The 24,272-nt window shown below is 50.4% G+C and overlaps 6 protein-coding genes and 1 pseudogene across 7 annotated transcripts; 2 read left to right on the top strand and 5 right to left on the bottom strand.

Annotated features, from left to right (window-relative positions):
• Position 1: 1 nt before the first annotated feature.
• Positions 2–274, bottom strand: PHYSODRAFT_372673 (hypothetical protein; the record flags this gene model as incomplete). The annotated part of the gene is made up of 1 exon (XM_009541258.1): positions 2–274. A coding segment is annotated over one exon (273 nt), but the record flags the coding sequence as incomplete, so codon positions are not given.
• Positions 275–8,654: 8,380 nt separating this feature from the next.
• PHYSODRAFT_458871 (hypothetical protein) lies at positions 8,655–9,317 on the bottom strand (the record flags this gene model as incomplete). The annotated part of the gene is made up of 1 exon (XM_009541257.1): positions 8,655–9,317. A coding segment is annotated over one exon (663 nt), but the record flags the coding sequence as incomplete, so codon positions are not given.
• Positions 9,318–10,190: 873 nt separating this feature from the next.
• Positions 10,191–11,060, bottom strand: PHYSODRAFT_534938 (hypothetical protein; the record flags this gene model as incomplete). The annotated part of the gene is made up of 1 exon (XM_009541256.1): positions 10,191–11,060. The coding sequence occupies one exon, from the start codon at positions 11,058–11,060 to the stop codon at positions 10,191–10,193; it is 870 nt and encodes a 289-aa protein (XP_009539551.1).
• Positions 11,061–11,739: 679 nt separating this feature from the next.
• Positions 11,740–11,889, bottom strand: PHYSODRAFT_459019 (hypothetical protein; the record flags this gene model as incomplete). Its single annotated transcript, XM_009541255.1, has 1 exon — positions 11,740–11,889. A coding segment is annotated over one exon (150 nt), but the record flags the coding sequence as incomplete, so codon positions are not given.
• A 482-nt stretch (positions 11,890–12,371) lies between these two features.
• Positions 12,372–12,818, bottom strand: PHYSODRAFT_342767 (hypothetical protein; the record flags this gene model as incomplete). The annotated part of the gene is made up of 1 exon (XM_009541254.1): positions 12,372–12,818. The coding sequence occupies one exon, from the start codon at positions 12,816–12,818 to the stop codon at positions 12,372–12,374; it is 447 nt and encodes a 148-aa protein (XP_009539549.1).
• Positions 12,819–13,841: 1,023 nt separating this feature from the next.
• Positions 13,842–17,044, top strand: PHYSODRAFT_342766 (hypothetical protein; the record flags this gene model as incomplete). Its single annotated transcript, XM_009541253.1, has 4 exons — positions 13,842–15,311; positions 15,380–15,820; positions 15,873–15,980; positions 16,010–17,044. 4 exons carry the CDS (start codon positions 13,842–13,844, stop codon positions 17,042–17,044), a joined length of 3,054 nt encoding a protein of 1,017 aa, XP_009539548.1.
• A 4,143-nt stretch (positions 17,045–21,187) lies between these two features.
• On the top strand, positions 21,188–21,259 carry PHYSODRAFT_t1566 (annotated as a pseudogene). Its single transcript has one exon. The product of its transcript is annotated as a tRNA-OTHER (tRNA).
• Positions 21,260–24,272: the final 3,013 nt, after the last annotated feature.

The following is a 24,272-nucleotide window of genomic DNA, read 5'->3' as shown; positions in this document are numbered from 1 at the left end:
CATCACAATCCGACGAAAAGGCACGATACCAGTTCAGCACAGACTTGCCTAAACTGCTTGATATCATGGTCACAAAATCGGACGTATCGGCATCCATTATTCCTCGTTTGTTAGCGTAGTACTCCTCCGTAGCAAAGATCCAAAGTTCCAGGTCTTCGCCAAATTTCCCTTCATACGTGGGAGGATCCTTCTTCCGTCGTTCACCTTGCGAGGCCAGTAGTTGCTGAAAACGACTGTTGGCCTGTTGCATTTGCATCTGCAACTGGGTCTGCATCTGATTCTGATACATTTGCTGCTGCTGTGCAATCCACAACATCAACTGCTGCATCGACATTGACTCAGGCGCAGGGGTTGTCGTCCCCGCTGATGGGGCTTCACTTTGCGCTTCTTGTGGCGTTGCCGCCTCCGTTTGAGCCGTCCGCGGCACTTGACGCTGCCGCGGGTTAGGCCATTCACTCTCACCCGCCCTACTCCTTGTCACAGGCATTAGGTCTCGAGCAGATGGACTTTTCGGTGAGTGACGTAAAACGGTACAATAAAACGGAGACGAAGTGAAGCTAAAAGTGTGTTTAAAGCTTAGTGTTTCTGAGGTTTTAGGCGGATAAGCCCGTTAATCTTCGCAGCAATGTTGTCCTCGCAGCTCTTAAGGTCGAGAAGAGCTAAGTTGAGTTGCCGATCAACCTTACCCTCAACGCTGTCGTCCTTGATACCCCAGACCTCTTTGCGGAACTTAACCAGGATCCTCTTAGCGGTTTTGACCTGCTTGAGAAGATCCGATTGCAATTTCGCAGATTTCTCCGCCTCGACCGGCGAGAAGAAGAGATTGGTGTCAATAGCCGTAACAGGAGGAGGAGCCGGCGTAGACGTTGATGATACTTTAACGTCACGCGCTTTTTGGTGCTTCCTCTTACTGCTGTGGTTATGACCCTTTTTGTACCGGGCCATGGACCGACTCCAAAGATCGAAAAAGGCAAGGGACTAACCAGGGACCGTTATACTTCTACAATGTTCCACGTTAGCAGACACAAAGCAGGCGCCCTGTTACTAAACCGACTTCTAGTAAGAGTCCAACACAACCCCGAAGGTTAGGTACTATCCGGTCTTGGCGTGGGCCAAGCCCCAATGTGGTATTTCCACCTGCCCACGGCGTGATGTACCCACTTCTTCGAAGTGTGCTCCCACAGAAAACTGCACGTTCGCAACCTAGAGTGTCCCCACTATGTGGCTAACTCCAATAGTCACAGGTAAACTCGCTTCGGAAGGTATCCCCACGAGCAACCTAGTCTTGAACTTGAACCGAAGCTTGACACGACAAGTGCTACTATGTCACACAAGCCGATGCGAAGACCCGAAGCTTGATGAGCGCAGTGGCGAGCGCTCGAAGAACATTTGAGAGGAAGTTGGAAAGTTGAAAAGTGATTGATTGATCCGTTAGTTTAGCGTCGGCGCGCCGCCGCCGCGCAACCAGTAGTTCTTGGCGACCAGGACACGCAAACAAGTATCCAGGTCCCATCCTAAAGTCTATCAATCTCAAATCCTAGATCAATCCTTTTCTACCAATGAAAAAATACTAATCCTATTCGTAGCTTGGCCAAAATTTGTGACTTGCGTCCCATAATCAAAAGTCCGGCTGGAAAACGTGATTGTTGCACATCTCGAGGATTTACAGCCAATGAGGTCGCGCGAATGTCCATGTTTACGCGTCTCATAATCAAGTTTACTTTTGACACCAGCCAATAGGATAGCATATAATGAATATAAACCATGCATCCCCGTATTACGCTGTCCAGCGTAAACTGAAGTGCTGTGCAGCAGCACTTGACGTGGGAGTCCTCTGCCATCTCATTGGCAGACGGACGTCCACGTCACATAAAATGACCCCGTGACTGACCCCGAAGGCCTGCTGGATGTCTTTTGGGTCGGAGTGGACTCGGAGGCTTGGTGGGTATGTTCCGAAGCTTGGGGGCAGGTGGTGATCATTATGGCAAATCTTGGAGCCTGCGCGCGGCAGACATCCATGGCAGATTAGTAGCGGCCCCTCACAACAGCAAAGACGCCGACTTCAACGCTGGTACGCTTTCCAGATCGGGATCGAGTGGGTCCATTTTTTATATTCGGCTATTTTTTCAAGTTGCTGTATGTATGTTGTTTTTCTCCAGCCAGATACTGAATTTTAAGAGCTCTTCAGAAGGAATATATGGTGGCACATCTATGAGAGCTTGGAGCCGTAGCATTTCGGCTACATACGTAGGAGGAGGTTGGAACTGCTGCATGTATTCTTGTGTGATATCTTCGGTAAGTGTTAGATTTTGCAGTGATGTCGTTCGTGATAGTGCAACATAGAGAGTTGATGTGGCATTCCTGGTCTTTCTAAGGGCGTTACCGTAACGCCATCCTTGCAGGTTTTCCCTTGTAGTTTTTCAGCTGTGCAGGAGAAGGCTGACACTATTGCAAATTGACGAACTGAAATCGATGAACGAGCTAGATTCTTGAATTTTGACAGCTTAATCTGTGCGTTAAGAACTGATATTCCGATAGTTCCCGGAGGATATCCATCTACCAATGTGCTTTCGCAGTCGTGAACGCGAATGATAATTAGGTCGGGGAGGGGGGGGGGGTTAAGCACCTCTTTTACGATAGTGCCATGAACTAGTTTATTACGGCATGCAGATTCTTGTAGTGGAGGCGCGAAACCTACTATGATTCCGGTTGTTCCATTAGCAATAACGTGTGCATCTTTTAGAGCGGGGTGTTTTCTTGTAATCATTACTGGCATACCAATGAAGCAGATTAATTTCATTGGAATTCGGTCAGTTTCATCGTCGTTTGCGTTAACTATTTTGTTGAAGATTGCCTTTGATCGAGGTGTCGGCTTTGCCGAGATTTCGTATATCGTAGTGTTAGTCTTTGTACATGCTTGGATTGTCATTGTGTCATTAATTGCACATCGTAGTGCATTAGTGGCGACAAGAACAGGATTGTAATAGGAATCCGGAGAACGACCAGCTTTACTCACTGAACGTCGCGCGTCTGTAAATACTCTGCAGTTTAATAATTTTCGGTGAGCGTCTGATAGTCTACCCCATCGAAGTTCACTCAAAATTTCTGCGTAGATTGGGTCGATTTTGGCACGCATATTTTCGGTGAGAAAGATGACAAAGTTGATGGAGTTGTAGACTTCTAACCCAACATTCCTAGCGGTGCTTGCTGCTAGAGGTGGAGGTTTAAAGCCTGCGACCATGGGAATGATATGAATTGCCAATTAGCAAACGAAGATACTAATAAGAAACTGGTTAGAACTTACATGGTGTTCCACGTACAGGTGGTAACTGTAACCAGTCACCAAAGTACATGGCATGCTTTCCGCCCATTATTTTTTTTTTTTTGTGGGGTTGATCGGACATTGCTCGTGATGTCATGTCAGCGGAACCTAGTAACCCTTGATCTGTCATAGATATTTCGTCCATTATAACTAATACCACCTTTTGAAAAGCATTTTTCATTTGCAAACTGGGAGGAGAGTTGGATTGTGTACCGTTTAGCTGAAGGTTGCGTGCGGAGTGTATTGTTCTGCCTTTTATATTCATTGCCGCCACTCCTGTAAAGGCAAGGGTTTCAACGCTTCCTTCTCGACCCCACTTCTCGGCAAATAGTAGTAGTGCGAAAATTACTCGTGATTTACCAGTACCAGCTTCTCCGACGTACGCTATAAGCTGTTCTTTGATAGCATAGGGCTGCAAGACAAAATCTTCTGGAAATAATGGTACTTGTAAAACATCTTTGATATCTGACAAGTATGCAAATAGGAGATGCCTCGCTGCAATTTCAAATATCGCGTGCTGCCAAAAGTTGAAGCTAAAGGACTTTGAGACCGTTTCAATGCTAGGAAAGGCAGGTATAGATGGCTGTGGCTTGATCAGGCCCCCAGGGAACTGCTTCGAAGCAGTCCTGGAGTCTTTCTAATCTTGTCTTGGCTTCAGGAAAAGCTGCAATGAAATCGCTAGTTCCTGTTGATGTGTTATTGGTAATGTTGTATGAAGTGACATGTTCGGTGTAGTCTTCGAATGATGTGTAAGCGGGTACAAAAGCCTCTGCTGGTTGTGAGTAATTATCGCATGTGTTGTTGATTGTGGAGCGCAAATTCTGAACTGCATCAATAGGACACGTGTACAATGTTTCGCTGATTAATTGATCCACGTATGTTTCTAACTCGTTGTCGCTATTATCGCCGTCGCCACTTGTCGCATCGGAAAAGTTGTCATTGTCTATTTCTGTTTCTCGATCGTAGGGCTGCCATGGAGCTCTCGAAGGAGATTTTTGCGAAGCAGAATGTCTTCTTGTGATTCTTGCTCTTCTTTTTCTATAGCTTCAGACCTGTAATAATCTATCCACTTCTCTTCGAATTCCCTCATTTGAGTTTGTTCAAGGGCTGAGCACGTGGATTTAAACCCAATGTAAGCGCGTTCAGCGTTTGGATACCCTTCAACAATTCTACCTTCTCGATGTGGTTTAAAAAGTGTCAAAAGCACCAAATAGTAAAACTTTCTGTCAGTATCAGATGTGTTAGCGTTAAGATCTGGCAGTTGCTTTCCTGACATGATGAAAAGTTGCCGATGTGCATTTTTTTTTAAAGTGTAGCGCCCCATCGGCGTCTTGTTTCTTTCCGCTGTGGTACCATTCACAAATAGTGATAAAATTGACGTTATCTAACTCTTTTTGTCGTTTCCAGTACATACTTAGCTTGCGTTTACCATTCGATACGGGTCCGTTTGAATCCGAGTTAATATCTTCAGGGATCGTAATTTCAACTGTCGGTGAATTTGTACTCTGTAGCATCTTTTCGAGGTTCACATACGTATGTTCATGTGAGAACCAAAATGGACTACCGCGATGAATATATAAACCGGCCATTGGTGCTGCAACTTCTTGGCCGTTCGTCAGCGCATATAGCATAGATGAGAGCAATTTGTACCCTCTCCGTTCTGCAGTGTGATGGGTTGACCGATCTGCTTTTTCCACAGCTTTGTTGAATACACCAACTGAAAAGCGAACTTCGTTTTCGATGGGATTTTGCTTTTTCATGCAATACTTGCAAATGTATGCTGCTGCGTTTTTAGCGCTGGCTCCAAGCACAAGCTGCACGTCGTGGTTTCATTTTAGCGTTTGCATTAGCGTTCGATTGTATGCATTTACGTACTCTGATCCAATCGGCCGGCTCAACTGCAAATCGTTCCCGTCGTCGATGCAAGTGTTTTCTAGTCTAGGTTCATGCGGCTTAAAGGAACGGCAGACAGATGCTTTCGGTGTTCTGCGCGTAGGCTTAAAGCAAGCATTTGCGTGGCTCCAATAGTGAACTTGTACATCGCGGACGATGAGGCTTAATTCTAGTGCCGACAATGAGCTATTATCATTATTACGCGGTGGGGAGCATCTAATAAAATCAATGTTTTCAGGTGATAACTTTACTGCATTGCGACGCGCAGCAATATCAATCGCAGCATTAATCACATCTTTGTCTCTATACTTGACATTACAAATCTGACAACAAGAAGTAATCGGTGCATGTTGTCCTGGCAATGGCTTCCGGTATCCATCGATACCGACCGAAACTGGTTTCAATTCTCCAGCGTTCTCATTGAAGCAACGATTTGGTGATTCAACCACTGAGATAGTTGTTGTTGAAATGCAATAAACATAATCGGTTAGACGCTGTGTGAATGCTGCGTTCGAAGATATGGCTTCTTTCATTTGCTGTGACGTGGTAGGAAATCCGTGTAACCATACCGCGAAGTGGGCATGGAGATCACCACCCTGTTGTGTTTCTGCGGCAGCCCCAAATGCTCGAACCACACCGAAAATTCCCCCTCCTTTCTTGGGTTGATGTGTCTTTCGATCCCACCCAAGAAAAACATCAATTATAATAGTCATTATTCTGTCAAAAAATAAGGCGCACTGCATTGGGTGGTTGTTGGCAATGCGCTTCCGATCAGCACGGTTTGGTAAAAGACGCATGTTGGCTTCTTCGATTACGTGATGCGGTAGTACACCAGATTGTTCAGCAATTGTATAAGTCCCAGCGGTATCGGGTGATACCGTAAAAAATAGCTGTAGTGGTCCAAAACGTTTAATATATCCGAAAAGACCGTGTCGTGCTCGCATTCTGCTCAAATTCGATCCATAAAATGCTGTCTCACTGGTACGAAGACCTCTACGTAGGTTAATAACCTGTTGAACCTCTTTTGGGGGTGGATTTGGCTTCTTTCCATGCGCTTCTGCTGTAACAACGTGGGCGTGGTATTCCATGGAGCGACGAATTACACCACGGGAGATCAATCCTGCTTTTAACGCGTCAGATGGCACATGAAGTTTAATGTGCCATGCTTGTCTTGCACTTTGCAGTGCCAGATAATCAAATGCGAGGAGTAAAATGCATAGTGTGTTTCAAATCGATGATCCCCGATATGTAGCAGGCGTTGTATCCATCGCTCCACTGAAATAGGATTGAGGCGCTTTTCTGTCGGACCCCCACAACCTCCCGGAAATAATGTCGGAAACATTTGCACACATGCCTTCCAGCGATCTGCCGACACAAACGCATTGGATTTTCTGACAACAACATCATTCGTGATAGTAGGTGGCTGCATGATAAGACTAGAGGTTCCTATCCAACAATTTTCAAGAGATTTATCAGAGCCCTCGACAATGGCAGATCCGGCGTTGTTGTATGTAGCGTAGTCTCTTACAGCTTCGGCTAGATTATCATTATCACTGTTTAATGTTGATGTACCTGCTCTTAGGATTATTCGGGTTCTAAAACTTTCGTTTGCATTCAATTGCCACTCATCTTTATGTTCTCGATATACCTTGTTGTTTTCCATTAGAAATGCCACTACCTGGCGGCAGTTTTCAACATTTAATTCATAGCGTTTCCGACAGGCTGCATCTTGCTCAGAAGTTAGATTTCCAACAATAGTCACGCGCACGCGCTCTGAGATATCGCGAGGGAGCATGGAAATGATGGGCCCTTCAGTATTTTCACCATGTAGTGATGTGATCGTATTGTTTTGCAATTTCCTCCAGCGACTGTTGATATGGACACACAAGGTGCCACCAATGCAATGGCTTGTTCATCGGTACGAGAAAGTGGTGGAAACTCTTGCGGTAGCCAACCTTCATAATTGCCATCCGCAATGGCGAAAGCAGGAGGCTTGCGATTACTTTTATTGCTGATATATTCGAAGCAGTCGCGACAAACCTGCATAATTGTTGAGTTATTTTCTCTGTGAATGGCTACAACATTAGAGCGAGTATAAGAACACAGTAGTAGCTGAATGTTTCCATTGTATCTTACCTGGTGGGAAAAGGAGAAGGTCCTTCATCCAAGCATCGAGTGCTGACGCGTCGTATTGCTTCAAGATAAACTCTGGTATATCGGCGTTGTCGGGTATCCGCAATAACCGCGTCATGCTCTGTCGAACACAAGGGTAAGAGAAGTTTCGCATGACACCTAAATTAACCAGAGAACATCTTACCTCGGCAATGGTATCCGTCAAAGGTGTCAGTTGTACATCATTCATAGGATACAAAAGCTCGCACACGCAGCAAATTGCTCCTTCACCGGTTGAAGCCTCAAACATCCTAACTGCAGAACGCTGAAGTCTAGCTAGGTCTACCTCGGTTGGTTCCTTAATGTTTAAAGTGCTATCCATTGCATCGAGCTCCGCGGAGGTATAAAACGCAGTCTCGTCTCTTCATGCTTGGTTTCGAAGCCGGTGAAGGCGTTGATACTCTGCTTCCCGCTGTCTATCAACTTTACGACGTTTCCGACTCGGCTGGTTATCTTCGTCATTGTGTCTGCGCTTATTGCTATCCGAAGCTTGTTCTCGTTCTGTTCTTATTCGCCTTTGTTCCGCAAGCAGTACTGCATACATATACTCATGATTGAGATCAAACGTCTGAGATGAACCAATGCGAATATTAAAGTTTCGAATCGAAGATCCAGGTTGAAGCGTCCATGGGGCGGAATCGAATGGGCTCTGGAACTGTGGAACACCAGCAGATGCGAAGTTGTTAGTTTGTTCAGCGAATGGTAATACTACGATATACTTAGCATTTTTAACCGAAGCCGATAGCTGAAGATCAAACGATGCATTAAGCTGAGTCGATTGCTTACGAATGCCGGCGCGTTGGTAGAACCACTGAGCATAGCAATCATTGTAGCGAACCTTCTTAACTGGTTTAGAGATGATAGCTTGAGGGTTTTCAAGGTTGACGAACGGTACATATAGACGAGCTGTAGTAAAAGGCATGTAAGTACCATCAATCATAGGCTCACGAGAGTTAACAACAGCACCCCAAGCAACACTGAAGCCTGCAGAAGCGGCAAGTACACCATTCAGCGGATTACCACTAGCAGAGCTTGCAACCATTACCGGACAAGTATTGCCGGATGACAGAGTGGTCGAAGTAAGTGACATACCCTTGGTAGCACCAACAGCGATAGCAGACGAATCCTGATTCTCGCGGAAACGAAGCCGAATCTGAGGGTTAGCCATTAAATCGAGCTCACGGAAAATCGGGTGGAGATCAGTTAATTTAATCTAGAGCATGTAGTTCCACGTACCCATGATAGCGTTAGCAGTAGATGCGCCAGCAACAAAAGCACCACGAGCCGTTTGATTGGAAATGGTAGTAGAAGCAGAAGCAGCACCTACCGAAGGCCAACTGCTAGAGAAATCAGCGCCTGCTGTCGGAGGATTCGATAGTAGACGCTTAACGAAGCCGTCATTAGGGATAGTTGCACCACCAGGAGGAGCGGAAGTACTAAACGATGACGAGAAAGCCATAGTGTTAGAATATCCATCACCACTAGTAGAAGCGGAACCAGAACTGTACGATACCGACTGAGCAGCATCAGGGTATAGGAACGACTCTGCACCATGCTTCTCAACGTACTGAGGACTGTATCCTGTCTGAGCACGAACATTATTCCAGAATAACTTGTAGTCCGCCATCGAAATAATAGTCTTACCATTTAACTCCAACGACATCGAGTCAATTACATTGAAATTACCACAATTAAGAGTGGCGCAGAAACGATTTGCGGCAGCCGTTTGTGCAGTGGCACCATTCTTCATCGAAACCTTGTACGGTAGCATAATGCAAACATCACGAAGGCACGCGAATCCTTCCGAACCATTAAGTTGAGCCGTGGCATCAATAGTGATAACTCCATTTTGATACGAACCCTGATTTAGATCGATAACGTTAGGGATACGCTTGGTGGAAGATACTTTGATCTCCGGGTCGCTCTTAACCCCTTGGACGCGGAGGGGTGACATGGACGGTATAAAAAAACGCTTAAACCGTCCCGGACGGCATAAGAAATCGTATGAGACTCAGTATGACATAGTGAACGCGAGAATAAATTTGGCTTTTCTTCACACAGTTTGTTGCTAAGCTCCCTGGTAATTATTCCACTTGAAGGGACTGGTGTGATCTGCGGATAAAAATCCTCCGATGAGCTGCTCACAGTGCATTCTATGCAATACTGATATTTAGAGAAACGTTGCGCCTGAACGGGTATACATTCCGCTCTATCTTACATGTAACATAATGGATGCTATGGTATCGTCGCCTTGATGGTTGCTACAAGTGATAAGCCCTCTAGGACCCCCACTACATTACAAACAGCGCGCTCCAACGCCACCAAACAATGCAAAAGAAGAAGAGCAAGTACAGAGTAAGTTGATGTTGTCTTCGCACACCGACATTGAAGCAGAGATAGCACCGCACTTCGATCAGTCGAACAGTATGCATTATGTGTGTGACCAAGATAGGAGCAACATGAGAACAAGCATATTGCATAACACTTGCTCGCGGTTTAGTACCAAGTCAATCAATAGATTTCAATAAGAACTAATCAATGAAGTATATATAAATGCAGTATCTAAACCAATTAAAATGGCTTTCTGTTTGCATACCCCCAGGATCTTGGCGGCGCATGAGTAGGCTGGTACGTGTTCATGTGGTTCATCTCAACGTGCTGTGGCGGAAGTAAAGTCTGGTTTAGCACATCTTGGTCTAGTTCCACGCGAGCGTGGGGGCTTGCCCCAGTAAGATTGAACTCCACAGTGGTAGTGTCGAGTCCCCCATTCACCACAGGCATGGTAAAAAATGGGAGGGACGAACTATTCTGGAGGTAGGGTTTCTTCTACAATACAGAAATATGAATTCGTCAACGTATTAAGAATTGAAACACTGACAGGAATATGCTCATTCATGAAGACAGTATTCTCTCCTGACTGAATGTTAGTTGGCTTCAAGATAGATTCAAAGTCATATACGATGAAATGGTCGTTATAAGGAGTAGCGTCGTGAACTTTATATTTCTGCATCATTTGAAATGCAAAGTTTTTGCCAGGCTGGTAGATCGTTGGTTGCTTAGCAAATGACATAATATTTGTTTTATCACATTGATTCTTTTGATGGTCGTTCAGCTTCGTAGAGGTCGCAAAAATCATTTCACATTTTGAGCATAAATATTTACTCATGAACTTATCCATATTATTGATGTACAACGCGCGGTTGCTGTGTGATAGGATGTTTAGAACGTTGTACGCCTTCTCTGATTCGCGCTCGCATTTAACTTCACCGCTGGATACATCCTTGCTGTATACATTGATAGCAAGCTTGAAACACTCCTCAAGCTCGTCAAAGTGGAAGATATCAATCGGTTTAAAACTACGAAACAGGCTGAGACTGTATTCAATGTTTTTAAACTCGCAATACTTCTTGAAAGCAGCTTTCACATGCACTTGAATCGTTCTAGGATTTTGTTTTGCAATTCCTAGTCCGTGGTAAGCAATACAGTGGAAGACACATTTATTATTCGTCTTGGGGAAATTGATAATATGTATACTATCGCGGAACTCCTTCGGAATAACAGCGGCGCTATCACCTAGCGTATAGTTACGCTTATAATTGTATACTCTGAATCCTGTGATAGCCTTTAATTTGTAGCCAGATTTTGGGTATTTTAACCTATCAGCACGCTCCATCGTTCTGATTTCAGGAATGACTTTCTTGCGAATGTCAGATTTACTGTTAACCGTGATAGGCTTGTCGAAGACGTTGGTGCTCGATAGACTAGGATGCCAGTATAGTTTCTGACCGTCACTGAGACTCTCCAACTCGTATCCAAGAGCGATATTGATCTTGAACGCCTTCAACTGAGAGCTGAGAATAGTCTCTAGCTTATCATACAATTCTGATGGAGAAATATTCTCATATAGATGCGATTCCTTAAGTTTACCTTGATAAAACCGGTAGTAAGGGTCCCCCTTGTAGTTAGGTGACAGATGAGTGTTTAGTTTCTTCATAGATAGTTTGTACTGCTTAGCAATCAATTCTCTATTTTTCGGGTTACCAACATTGCTGATGTAAACCATTTTCTTGGTGCGTCCAAGCACCTTAACACGGAAACTACTACCCCACTTGGTACATGTAACCCCAAGTCGCTTAAGTCCTTCTAATTCATATCCAAACATCGTCGTTGTATATCCGCTCTACTATATTTTATAAGATTTTATCTCTCAGGATGGGTCTTTTATATTTATAAAAAATAAAAAATATTAATATATAATTTTACACTTCTTTGTCATTTTCACTCTCTACTTCGTTCGAAACCTCAATTCTCGTGGGAAGTTTCGATTTTAGTTTCTTGTTTTGGTTTCTGATTTTTCTGCGTTGCGCTAGCTCCTCCTTGTGCAACTCATTATACTCCTTTTGATTAGTTAGACGCTGCTCTCTATTCTTTAGATAGTAACGCTTCTGAGCTGCTTTAAAAGCCTCCTTGTTAAGCTCATAATTTTCGCGAACGTAAACCATAATTAATTATTTTGTATTATATGATATTGTGTTATATACTAATGGAAATTAATTATCAGAAATGAAGATAATTAAATGCATTTTCGATTTTGAGCCAAAAAATTATAAATTATTCATATTGCCACATGTATGGAACGCACTTATTAAATAATTCCTTCCAATCTGCATTATTATCTAGTCGCCTTGAGAAGTCCACTAACAGCTCGATCAGTTCATGAAACGATCCATCCCTATCTGCTATCCTAAGAACTCTTAATGCTCTCACAGTACGTTGCATAGCTATAGTTCTCTTATGATGCCCGCAACCATAATTCGTCCTTAAACAGCTTTTACATCCATGCCAAAACACAGTCATCGTATGATATGTTATATATTTTATCATTTCGTCGCTTGAGATGGACTCACTTTTATATAATTGAAAATTTTAAGGTAAAATCCGCATTTAATATTTTACCTAATTCATTGCAAATTGCCTGCTACAGCTACTCCAGCTTGATGTCAGCAACACCGTTGACCGTCTGGAGTTGATCGCGTAGCTCTTGGTAGTGGCGCTGGGTGTTCAGGTACTGACGCTCGAGCTCTATCAGCTTGCTTGATATATCCACATTCTCCTTGGGCGCACGATCCATGTCACCGAACGCCTTCTCCCGCTTGACGAGCCATTCTCGCTTTAGACTCGTCAGCTGGGCTTCTTCCTTGGCCGCCTTGAGTTTTGCAGTCATCTTCCTCACCTTTTCTTCAGTTTTAGCACTCGCCTCCGCTATCTTCTCAGCCTCCTCTGCTTGAACCCCTTTATAGTCGCTCGCAAACTTCTTCGCTTTCTCTTCTGCGATGCGGGCGACGGGATGCGTGTCATCGATCATCTTCTTGAGCTCTGCTCCGCGAGTGTTGAGAGCATCCATCTCCTGCTGTAGGTTGGACGGGTTCATCTTGACTGCTGATTGACTTGGTAGAATGCAGAATGAGCACTCCCTACTCTTCTAGCATGAACACGAGATCTTAAGATCGCATTGGTTACGAAACCATTTATCTATAAAAGGTCGCTGCTATAAGGAAACTCCTAACTATCGGTTTTAGATCTTTCATGTCTTGGTAAAAATTTGAGAAAAACTGACTTCGTTTTATGAAGGTAGGTACCTTGGCGAAAAAACTGCCTTCGTTTCATGAAGGTAGGTACCTTGACAAATATTTGGATTTTGATTTGTGAAGGTGGGTACCTTGGAACTTTACCACGTTTTAGCGTTGCTTGTAGGAGATCTAAACCGGGTCTGAACAACTTTATATCACTTGAAATTCTAATGATGTAGAGCTTCAACAAGAAATCTCGCTAATGTCATATTTCGTGAAAAACTAACCTCATTTTATGATGTTATATACTACTTGAGCCACAGCAAGATGAGGTGTACTCTGGGATACATTCGCCAGAGACACTTTCCACCAGACTTTAGGCACTCATCGTAAGGGAAAGTCCGCGGCTGGAATGAGTGTTCTCTGAAATCCTGGGCGTGCACTCCCAGGATTCACACTTCCAGCCAGTTGGGCCCATCTGTGGTCAGGCGCTGGATTCACCCCGAGAAATCACTTCTCTCCCACAGTCGCCATCCATGTCACACGGGTACAGCCGCGCCGTATCCAAGTCATCCACCAATCAGCATCCAATACAAACTCCAAGTCCAAAGGGTGGCGGCACATCGTCGGCGATTTTCTGGGGACCGCCTCGTGTCAACCGCCCCTCCTGGTCCAGGTACATCAAAGAGGCAATAACTCCGAACCGGTGAATCATGGCCAGGCCACACAAACACAGAGGGCGATCCACCGTCGACTTCGATACGGCCGTCGCACTCTGTCGACTCCCAGGATTTCACTCACTTTGGCGACACCCTGTCTACCCAACGGTTGGTCAGGACCTATCTTCAAGGTTCTCTTCTCAAACGCAAAAACTCCAACGGGCAATGCGCGGTCACATCGCCATTTCACAGATCATCAACATGGCGGAGAGCGTGCCTTCGGACGGCAAGCAAGCGACGGTGCCAGCTCAAGGCACGGCGCCCCCCTGCAGCGCGCCACCTCCGACGCAGCAACGCACCGGCGACGCTCCTGCGAACACCGCTCCAGCGGGCGGCGGCGGCGACCAGGCGGGCAACTCAGCGTCCAGCAACACTTCGGCGGGCGTCACCAGGACGGGGGAAACTAAGCGCGTCTCCTTCTCCGGCGACGCGGGCAAAACCTCTGACGCGAATATGCGCGAGGCCGATGGCACTGCCTCGGCTGACGCTGCAGCCCAGGAAACTGGTGACGCGAACTCAGAGTCTAAAGCTCCAGACGCAGGCGACACGGCTGCGGACGTGAACCTGGAGGATGCCCCTGAGTTCAAGTTACCACGACACGCGACGCTGGAGGACGTCAGGGGGCTCGTCTTCGCGGGTATGCTTCGGCAGCAGGAGGTGGATGTCCCCGACTTCGTACTCCCTGTGCACCCACCGCATTGGACACTGCCAACCCCGCCGGATCTCAAGACCAACGCATATCTCGTGGGAGTCCCAGGGATCGTGAACGATATTCGCGCGGGTGCATTCGCCATGGAAGGCTACGGCGGCGCGTCTACGCTGATCGGCTTCGAGGAGCTCTCCGACGAGAATCTTCAGGGGTTGAAGGAAGTCTGCGGTGCCAACGCTGGGATCGACGTCCTGTGTCCACGTCGTTCGCCTCTTTCCGCATTCGAGTTGGACAACACCCTGAATTCCATCGGCATTCGACGCGAGATGGCCTCACTCCTGCGTCACTTCAACAGCACAAGGCTCGCTGAGCGCGTGTTCAAGATGACTGGTTACCTGCGTCGAGTCCTCGGGGCCTACCGAAACATGCGTTCTCTGGCTGACTCTCAGCAGGGTTTCACCGCCACTCAGGAAGTAGTCGACACGCGACGCAAGTATAAGGAACTGAAGCGCACCTGGAAATTCACGTGCGACTACTGGTTCTTGGAGGTCCAAGAGGCCCTGGGCAAGGTGGATGATGCTGAATCCAAGTACAAAGTCGCGCTGGGCGAGCAAAAGACGCGGTACCAAGACGATATTGATTCTCTGGAGTCCGAGAAGGCACAACTCAAGGCGCGCCTTGCCGACTCTGAGGCACAAGTGCGAATCCTGAAATCGCGTCTTGAGTTAGCCACCGTGGACCCCTGGAAGTTCCCTGACTTCCTCCAGGAGCACACAGACTTCACGGGCAATTGGGAGCGTCTCCACGACCTCTTCAATCTCTGCATCAAGGACTCGAAGCCTCCTGAATCCTGGGACACTGTCATCAACGTCACGGCCATGGACAAGCGCAAGGCTGCGGCGGCCCCGTATCCAGAGAAGAGCACGCGTATGCCTCCGTCTTCAGGGTCTGGGTCGTCCGTCGTCCTGAAATTCTGGATCTCACGGGTCCTGGCAGCAAGTCTCGCAGCGGCGCGAAGGCCGGAGGCAAAACTTAGGATTCCAGAAAATCTCAGGGTTCCAAGAACGGTCAAGGCTCCAGAAAATCACGGGACTCTGAGGTGCCAAAAACGCAGTCGAACTCCGCAAGCCCCCAGGTTCACAAGGTCCAGCGTCGTCCCAAGGATCATCAGCCTGGCCGCGACTCTGTGCGTCGCGCCGGCGAGAAGACTGTGGTGTCCAAGGAGGCCGCACACACGATGCTCCCTGGGGGTGTCGTCTGGAAGGAAGTTCGGCCAGACGTGCGTCAGGCTATTCTTGCTGGGCTCAAGTACGACACAGCCATGGAGTGGATCGGCAGCGACCGGGCGGCCCACAGGCATTTCCGACAGCCGCAGCTGATCAAGATGCTCGTGAGGATGATGTACTGGCGTCGTCTCGATCGGACTCCCTGGCGCAAATACGCCCCTGAGGCTTACTACGAAACGGCGGACGAGCGTCTGGACAGGTGCGGTGATGTGCCACCACCCTGGGGGAACCTCGATGACCCACATGGTGTACCCTGATGAGGACGCCGATTCCACGGTGGACGACATCGAGAACGACCCGGACTATCAGCCTCCCGCCCAGGAACCTGAGGAGAGCGCCTCTAGTAGTAGCTCTGAAGAGGAGGAGGAGGTTCCCCTGAAACTCTGGAGGACGTCGAGGCCGCAGAGGGCGACGACGACGCAGAGGACGACGACAACGCAGAGGACGACAATGGGGTAGAAGAACCCCTGGAAGTCAAGCCTCCTGCTAAGCGCCCCCGTTCTGAGTCAAGCAAGGAACCTCAGGGTTCCAACTCGAAGTCGAAGAAGAAGCGTCGCACGGGAAACAAGAAAGACACGTCTGCCACTCAGGGTTCTAGTGGTACTCAGGGGTCCAAGGCTACATCACGCTCCAAGCATCCGTCGGCACTCGCGCGGAAATCATACTCGGAGCTCACTTCAAGTGAGTTGATGACGGCCGAAGACCCTGAGGACAACGAGACTTCCTGGCGCATCTATGGGGTTCTTGTGCAATACCCAAGCTCGACCAAGAGTGCGTCTTGCCAGACTCCTGGGTTCCCAGAGTACGAGATCCACAAGTATTCGTACGACGTTGTTCACGAGCGCTGGGATCGTGAGGCATACCAAGAAGTCCTGGATTCTGAACCCTGGGAGACTATGCTTCAGGGTCGCTTCCGAGTGTTCTATTTCCATGAGCGAGAGCTGCTCTCCGCGAAAGCGCTCAAGCTGTTGGAGGTCGTCGTGGACGCCATGCACAAGCACGCACAGGCAATCTGGGAGCGCGGGCACTGGGTGCCTATTCCGACTGAAGAACAAGCAGACGCCACCATGGACTCTCAGCGTAAGTCGCGTCGAAACGCGCTACGCAGAGCGTACAAGGCGCTCGTTCAGCGCTCGCACAACACCCCAGGGTTCATCCCGTCGTTGTGGCACGAACCGAGTCTCTGGAAGTTCCCGGACAAGTGCTGCTACTGGATTTGGGGGGATCCCAGGGCCAAGAAACTCGGGGGAGCTAAGTGCAAGGACTTGGACGTCCAGCTAGCGACGTTGGACATTCGTGAGCCCTCTCGAGTCCAATGGAACACGGCGGCTGACGACGATGAGTGGCTCCAATACGTGCCTAACAACATCAAGCGCCACATCAAGCCCCTGGCCATCCGCAAGCTCAACCCACTGTCTCTCAAGCACTCGTGAGAATCCAGGTCCTCACCAGATCCTGGGAACCATCGGGATTTCACATGTCGTAGCATAATTTCCAATAACATATCCAGGATTTCATCTCGATTTCAGAGTCTTCCCCAGAGATTCACCGTCTGTTGACATCGTTCCCCTGGGTCACCCAACTTCGTCTACTGCCTCCAGGTCCTCGTAAAGCTCGCCGCCTTGATCTTCTGTCTCACCACTTCACACAATGCCGAAGCCTCAGCAATATCACCTTCTCCATAATCAAATCAATTCAAATCACATTCACGTTCTCCATCCCCAATATTCACACATTCCGTCGATTTTCCCCAGAGTTTCACAGTGTCACCCAGGGTTTCCCCTGAGAATCACATGTAACTCTGGGTCATTGCCACCCCAGACTGCTAGACTCCTGGGTGATCATCTCCAGCCTGCATGGCCTGGAAACGGGCTCGCGCTCTTGCGCCTTGATTGAACTCGTAGAGCAGGGCGCCACAGTTGAGCTTCGACACAGGCAGCCACTCGGCCTCATCGTACCCCTTCCACTTTACAAGGTACTCGCGAATACGTCTCGCTGTCCGGGTCCGCTTAGTCCAGCGCAAATCCAGGATTCGCTCAACTTCGTACTCGTCGTTCGCAGTGTCGGGCTCCCAATTGTCTTCAGGCAGCAGCGCCGCAACAAAGTCATCATCCTCGTCCACGTCGATCTCCACAGTGGGTCGCTTCGGGAATAGTGCTCTGGGTTTCAAACAGCTCACGTGTACCCAGGGGTTCACGCGATACCCTGTGTTCTCGACCCTGAGTTTCACGCGGAAGTTGTCATGGATTTCCTGGATTCTGAAGGGACCATGCCACATGTGAGCCAGTTTGCGGCTCAGCCCGGGCTGCACCTTCGGTATATACAGCCACACAGCCACCCAGCATCACCGACTGCGAATCCTGCCTTCAGTCGTTCGGACAGCTCTCACCACTTCCTGGTTTGTTCGGCAGAGCGCGCCCGCTTGGCCTTCTTCTGGAGATTCTCAGCGCAAGCTTGTGCATAACTGTAGTCACGCTGTAGCTTCCTGGGCCACTCGTACGCGGTGCGCTCCTGGATACTTGAAGGCCTGGGTCCCAGCATTGCAGACACAGTACCGTGTGCGTCCTAGCCGTGCGCCAGAAAAAAAACGGAGTTTCCAGGCGAGTGGCATCGAACGATGTATTCAGGGCAAATATCAAGCGCTCAGCATGGTCGTCCCAGTCACTCTGGTCCGCTTCTGCAATGTACGCTCGAATGCTGCGCACGACGGTCCGCACCGACCGCTCTTGCTATCCGTTCGCCTGGGGGCGGTACGCCAGAGTGGCCCGCTGCTTTCTACCCAGAAGTTCACGGAAGCGCGTGAACACCTCACTCATGAACCTTGGGTCTTGGTCGTGCCTCAGCATCGAGCTCGCGCCGAATCTCCTGAAGGCCTGCTCTTCGTACATTTCAGCGACGTCTTGGGCTGTGGTGGAACTCATGGGTTTGCACATGACGAATCCTGAGAACGCATCCTGAAAAAGCAACAGGCTTGAGCGTGCGACAGCTTCGTCGTGTCGCCCTTCAGGAAATCATTGAGTCGCAGCAGGTGATCAGCTTTGTCCTGGTGCACTTTGATGCGTCGCCAGCGTTCAGCCTGGTATTCCAAAGGTCCCATGGGTTCGCTTTGGGCTTCGATCTCCTGAGTCTGTGCCCGAGTCATCACTGCGAACACTTTAGCCGCCGCAGGCAACGGAGCGCACTCAGGTCCAGGGATACCCAGAGTTTCGACACCCTGAGAATCACTCCCTTGAATTCCAACGTTCAATAACACCTTCGGTTTTACCAACTTCTCGTGAATCTTGGACACCAACTGCAGATGTGTTCGTTCTTCAGCATCCTCCACCTTCCAGAATTCACCAAGCGCGAGGGGCTTAGACGTCAGGTAGTCTGCAGCCTGGTTGAATTCTCGCTTGACATGCACCAGCCGCACAGACTTGAACTGCGTCTTCAGCACTTCATACTCGGCCAGCTTCCTCTGGAGATTTGGCTGATTGCAGTTGATGAGACCCTGGGCTTGCTGGATGGCAATCCTGGAGTCCCCAACCCCAACGATATCCTGAATTCCACGCTCGATCGCCTGAGTGAGGCCCTTCAGAAGTCCATGATACTCAGCGTCATTCACAGTCACGTTCTCCAGGATGAATCCCTGGGCATCCAGGATTTCCCAACCGGGGACATGCCACAGAATGTAGCCGCAGCTCCCTTGTCGCGTGGAGGTCTTAGCGGCGCCATCGAAACTCAGAATACACCCCTCATAATCCGCTTCCAGCATTTCCATACTGATAGGCACTGGAGGTTTGACGCGCCCCTTGGCTGGGATCAAGTTTTCAGCGATATCATCCAAGTGTTCTCTGGGGGTAATACCCGCACCCAGAATTGCAGCCAAGCCGTCTTTATCCCGTTGAACTATGCGTATCTCCAGGTTCCAGTGGGACAACTTCAGACCCCACTTCACCGTTCGACCGTCTGCCGACTGCAAAGTCAGCAACCACTTCAACACAGAGTATCGCGTGTAGACAACGATCTTAGGGCTGCCTTCAACCAGAGTGCGAAACACCTCCAGGACTCTCAGGATAGCGATCACCTCCTTCTCCGCAATGTGATACCGCAGCTCAGCGTCATTCAGGACGCGTCCGGTGAATCGAACCGGATGCACAATCCCGTCGTACTCCTGGCCCAACACAGCGGATGCTGCCCACGGGTTTGCGTGGGGAATAATCACGTAGGGCATTGAACGATCAGGATGTCTGAGTAACGGAGTCGAAACAATCTTGCGCTTCAGGATTTCAAAGGCTTCCTGGGCTCTCGACAGGTCTCTCCTGAATTTCACCTGTTCCTCAGTCAGCTCGTACAGGACGGCCGCGATCATGGGTAGATCTTCAATGAACTTGTTGTAGTAATTCAGACTCCCCATGAAACTCTGGACGTCTTTCAGTGTCGTCGGGAACGGCAAGTCTTGGACCCCCTTCGCGACTTTAGGGGTCGCCCGGATACCCTCAGCAATAATCTTATGGGAGAGGTACGGAATGGACAACTTCCCGAATTCACTCTTGGGAAGACTCACAGAGATATTCCAGTAACGTAGTCGGAAGAGCAGCGCGTTCAGATCCTGGCACATCCGCTCCCAAGTAGGCGCACCATGGGCGATGTCGTCAATATACGAGCTTCGACCCAGGACAGGGCCCATCAGAGAGGGAGCCGGGATGTTACGCTGAAAAACAGTCATCTCGTCCTTCAACACTGAAAGTCGCGGTGCATTTTCACCTGAAACTCTGGGCTCCGTTTTATGTAAGGACCAGGGCGGCTCATATGAGCCACTCAAATGCAAGTCAACGCCTGATTGGCTGTAATGGGGTCTGGCTCCCCCAATTCAGCCAATCACGATGACCGTCAGTACACGCTAGCCGTGTACTGACTTAACTACTTTATGTACTGTCAATCTACCTACTTATGTAAATGGGGCCCATTACATCACCCCCCCTCTCAAAGTTGCGCTTACGCAACGTAAGCGCAAAAGACACATTTCCGAAAGAACACTCGAAGAACACCATGGACGACCGAGGCGGCGGAGGGACGGCGCTCGTGCCACCGAGCGACACAGGACGACGCAAGAGCAGCAAGCTTACACACACCGAGACATCTCGTCGGCGCACACGCCGAAGCAATGCGCAGCGCCCCAAGTGGCCGCGGACATCCACGGACACCCGAAGGGACGGCGGTCGTGGCAACGACGCAGCATGGGAAGCGACACCAACGCTTGACGACAAGCGCAACTGTGATGCGCACAGAGCGGAGAACCGGCGAGTGTCGAGACACAGGATGGCGATCAGCGTGGCGTGGCTCCTCGCTACGACCCTTCGAAGTAACTCCCGACGAAGAGTCGCGTAACCGTCGACTCGAACGGACGGAACAGCGAGACCAGCTTGGACATCTTCGACACCGGCGATCATCGGTGGAGCGGTGTAGTGGGCAAGCGCTCGCCGTGCTGAGCTGTGACGCGTGGGTTCGATCCCCACGCGAATCCTTCTTGCCACTTGCCATGCGCAGTCGCTCCAAGCTTGATCAGGTCGGGCGGTCCGTCGTGGGGACTCGAAGTCCAGCTAGCGCAGTGGTCGAACGCTGCGCCACCAAGGCGGAGGTCACCGGTTCGAGTCCGGCGGTCGTCGTCAGGTTTTCTTCTTAGTCTTCGCGGTGAACGCCACCGCGAGCTTGCGGTGGGGGTCCACTTCCATCATCACGCTCACTTGAGGCTTCAGCTTCCGCGGGGGGCTCCGTGGTCTCTTCAGCAGCAGCGACCTTCGCCTCATAGTCACGAACAACATCGGGGACATCCCGAAGAAGAGCTGCACGCGTCTCCCACGTGTCCTCGTCAGGTGGAAACCCAGAGATGGGTCCTCGTGGCAAACGATGCGGTCCACAATCCAGCGCGCTTCACCCGCCGAGTCGACAATCGGAGAAGGACCATCGCGACGGTACAGGCTTGGGTGATGGGTGTTGGCGTCGCGAGTAGCCTCGGGTACATTACCCGCCAGTGAATCCTGGTGATCAGAGGTCGGAATATCGGCAGTATAATATCGCTTGAGGCGCCCGACGTAGAAAGTCGGGTGAAGACGCAGCGACGACGGGATGTCCAGTGTGTACGCGGCGCCGAGGACCTTGATCACCTTGAACGGGCCGATGAAGCGCGGCGCGAGCTTCTTGGCACCGAGGTTGGTCACTGCGGAGGAGCGGATGCCTTCGGTGGACAGTAACACACGGTCACCCGTGCGAAATGAAGTCTTGTTCTTGCGCCCACGCTTTTCTGTGTTTTCCTTCTGCTTGTCTACTGCAGCTTGCAGTGCGTCCCGCACGAAACGTTTGATTGCCTGACGCTGCTGCACAAACTCGGAGACCGCGGAGTGGTCTGCGGGGCCCGCTGAGGACTTCGGTGCGTAGTTAGCGGGAATAGCCGGTTGCTGCTTTGTCGCTGGTGCGCCAGCGGGATCGATCAGAGTGCGCTCCGTCCAGTCTGCGAGCGGCGTCACCGCACTGCGCGGTGCAGTCAGGGCCTTCTTCACTTGGGATCGTGTCACTGCATTCGCGCTTGATTCGGTCACTGGTAAGCGTGGCGGCGCCGGTGATTCGACCGGCGACGACTCTGCCGGCGTCTTGGTTGGCGGTGAGTCTTTAGCGGCAGCTCCTCCCCCATCAAGCGTAGAGGCACGAGCCGCCGTGGGTTGGCTCATAGCAAGCATAGCGGGTACACGCGGGTGGCGCGCGGAGCTCACGAAGAATGGAGTCATGCCCGTCGACGAGTGCTCGGCGTTGTTCAGAGCGAACTCGGTCAGGGGCAGGAAGGCGCTCCAGCTCGGGAACGACGTAGCGTAGCTGCGGAGCACGTCTTCGACGACGCGGTTGACGCGTTCGGTTTGTCCATCCGTCTCCGGGTGAGCCGCGGTGGACATCACCAGCTTCGTTCCAAGCAACTTGAACTGCTCCGTCCAAAATGCGGACGTGAACCTCGGATCCCGATCCGAGACGATGGAGTCGGGCAGATCATGAAGGCGGAAGGCGGCGTCGACGAAGTGGGCTGCGGACTCTTCCGTAGTAACCGTGGCAGCCACGGGAACGAGATGCACCATCTTGCTGAACCTGTCGACGAAAACGAGGACTCCCGTGCGCCCGTTCGAGTCGGGTGGAAGACCAAAGACGAAGTCCATCGAGTCGGAGCTCCAGGCTTCCGTGGGGGCCGGAAGTGGACGCAGCGGAGCCTGCGATGACGGCGGGGGCTTTACTCGCTGGCAGATCTCGCAAGTGCGCACCCACTTGTACAAGTGGGGCCAGAAGAAGTCTCGCGCCACCGCCGCGAAGGTCTTTTCGCGTCCCAAGTGATCCCCGATCGGAGCGTCGTGGTACTCATGGATGATACGGGCGCGAAGGTGTTCGTCATTCGGCCCTACCACTCTCAGGGCATCGAATCGGTCGATGGTGTACGTCAGCAGGGAGCCATCAAGCCGATATCGCTCGACGTGGCTGCGGGTCGAGCGCGACAGAGCCTTCAATGTCGCCTCGCATGGAGAGCGGAGGTGGGCCAGGATGCTGGCGTACTGCGCGTCATGCTCGTACGCTGCGGCGATCTTGTCCCGAAGCGGCATCTTGGGGGCGCCGCTCGTCAGGTTCAACCCCGACGTCACACACGTCGCACACGCGTCTTCATCATCTTCGTCAGCTGCCTGGCGCTCGAGGCCTTCACGTGGGTCGTAGTCTGGACGCCGAGACAGCGCGTCGGCGAGGATATTGTTCTTGCCAGGCTTGTAGTGCACCACGAAGTTGTACTCGGAGAAGAAAGACAGCCAGCGGGCCATGCGCTGGGACAGATGCGGGGATTTCATCGCAGTTCGCAGCGATGCGTGGTCGGTGTAGACCGCAAACGTCTGCTCTCCGAGCCGGTAGACCCTAAACTTGACCAATGTGTAGCGCATGGCGAGGAGCTCCCTGTCGTGCACTGGTCCGCCGGCTTGAGCTGGCGGGACTGGTAGCTGATCACCCGCTCACGACCCTCCTCGTCGAACTGCATCAGGGCACACCCGATGGCAAAGTCGCTTGCGTCGCAGACGACGTGGAATGGCTTCGAATCGTCTGCGAGCATCAAGACAGGGGCGGATGACAGACTCCTCTTCACCGAGCCAAATGCGGCTTGGTGCTCTTCTCGCCACGACCACGTGGTGTCCTTCTTCAGCAGCGACGACAGTGGCTGGATAAACTTCGCGTAGTCCTTGGTGTACTTGTGCAAGTAGTTGGCCATGCCTAGCCACTGACGAAGCTCCGTGGGACTCGTGGGGGTCGGCCAAGAGCAGATTGACTCAACCTTCTCAGGGTCGGCGCGGACTCCATCCTTGCTCACGTAGCAGCCCAACACCGGGATCTCCGGTGCGCAGAACACGAACTTCTTCAAGTTGGCGTAGAGCTTGTTCTGCCTCATCACCTGGAAGACTTGCCGCAGGTGCTTCAGGTGGACTTCGACAGCGCTGAGGTCACCTACGGCGCGACTGTGCACGAAGATATCATCGAAATAGCTCGGTGCGAAGTCACGGAGCGGACGCAGCACATGGGAGACCATGCGGTTAAACGTGGCCGGCGCGTTCTTCAGACCTTGGGGCATCACCAGCCACTCCCAGAGCATGCTGCTCGGAGTGCTTA

This window comes from Phytophthora sojae (assembly GCF_000149755.1).
Source record: "Phytophthora sojae unplaced genomic scaffold PHYSOscaffold_20, whole genome shotgun sequence".
NCBI classification, from domain to species: Eukaryota; Oomycota; class Peronosporomycetes; order Peronosporales; family Peronosporaceae; genus Phytophthora; species Phytophthora sojae.
The sequence above is the reverse complement of the archived record's forward strand: the minus strand, read 5'-3'. Positions and strand labels throughout refer to the sequence as shown.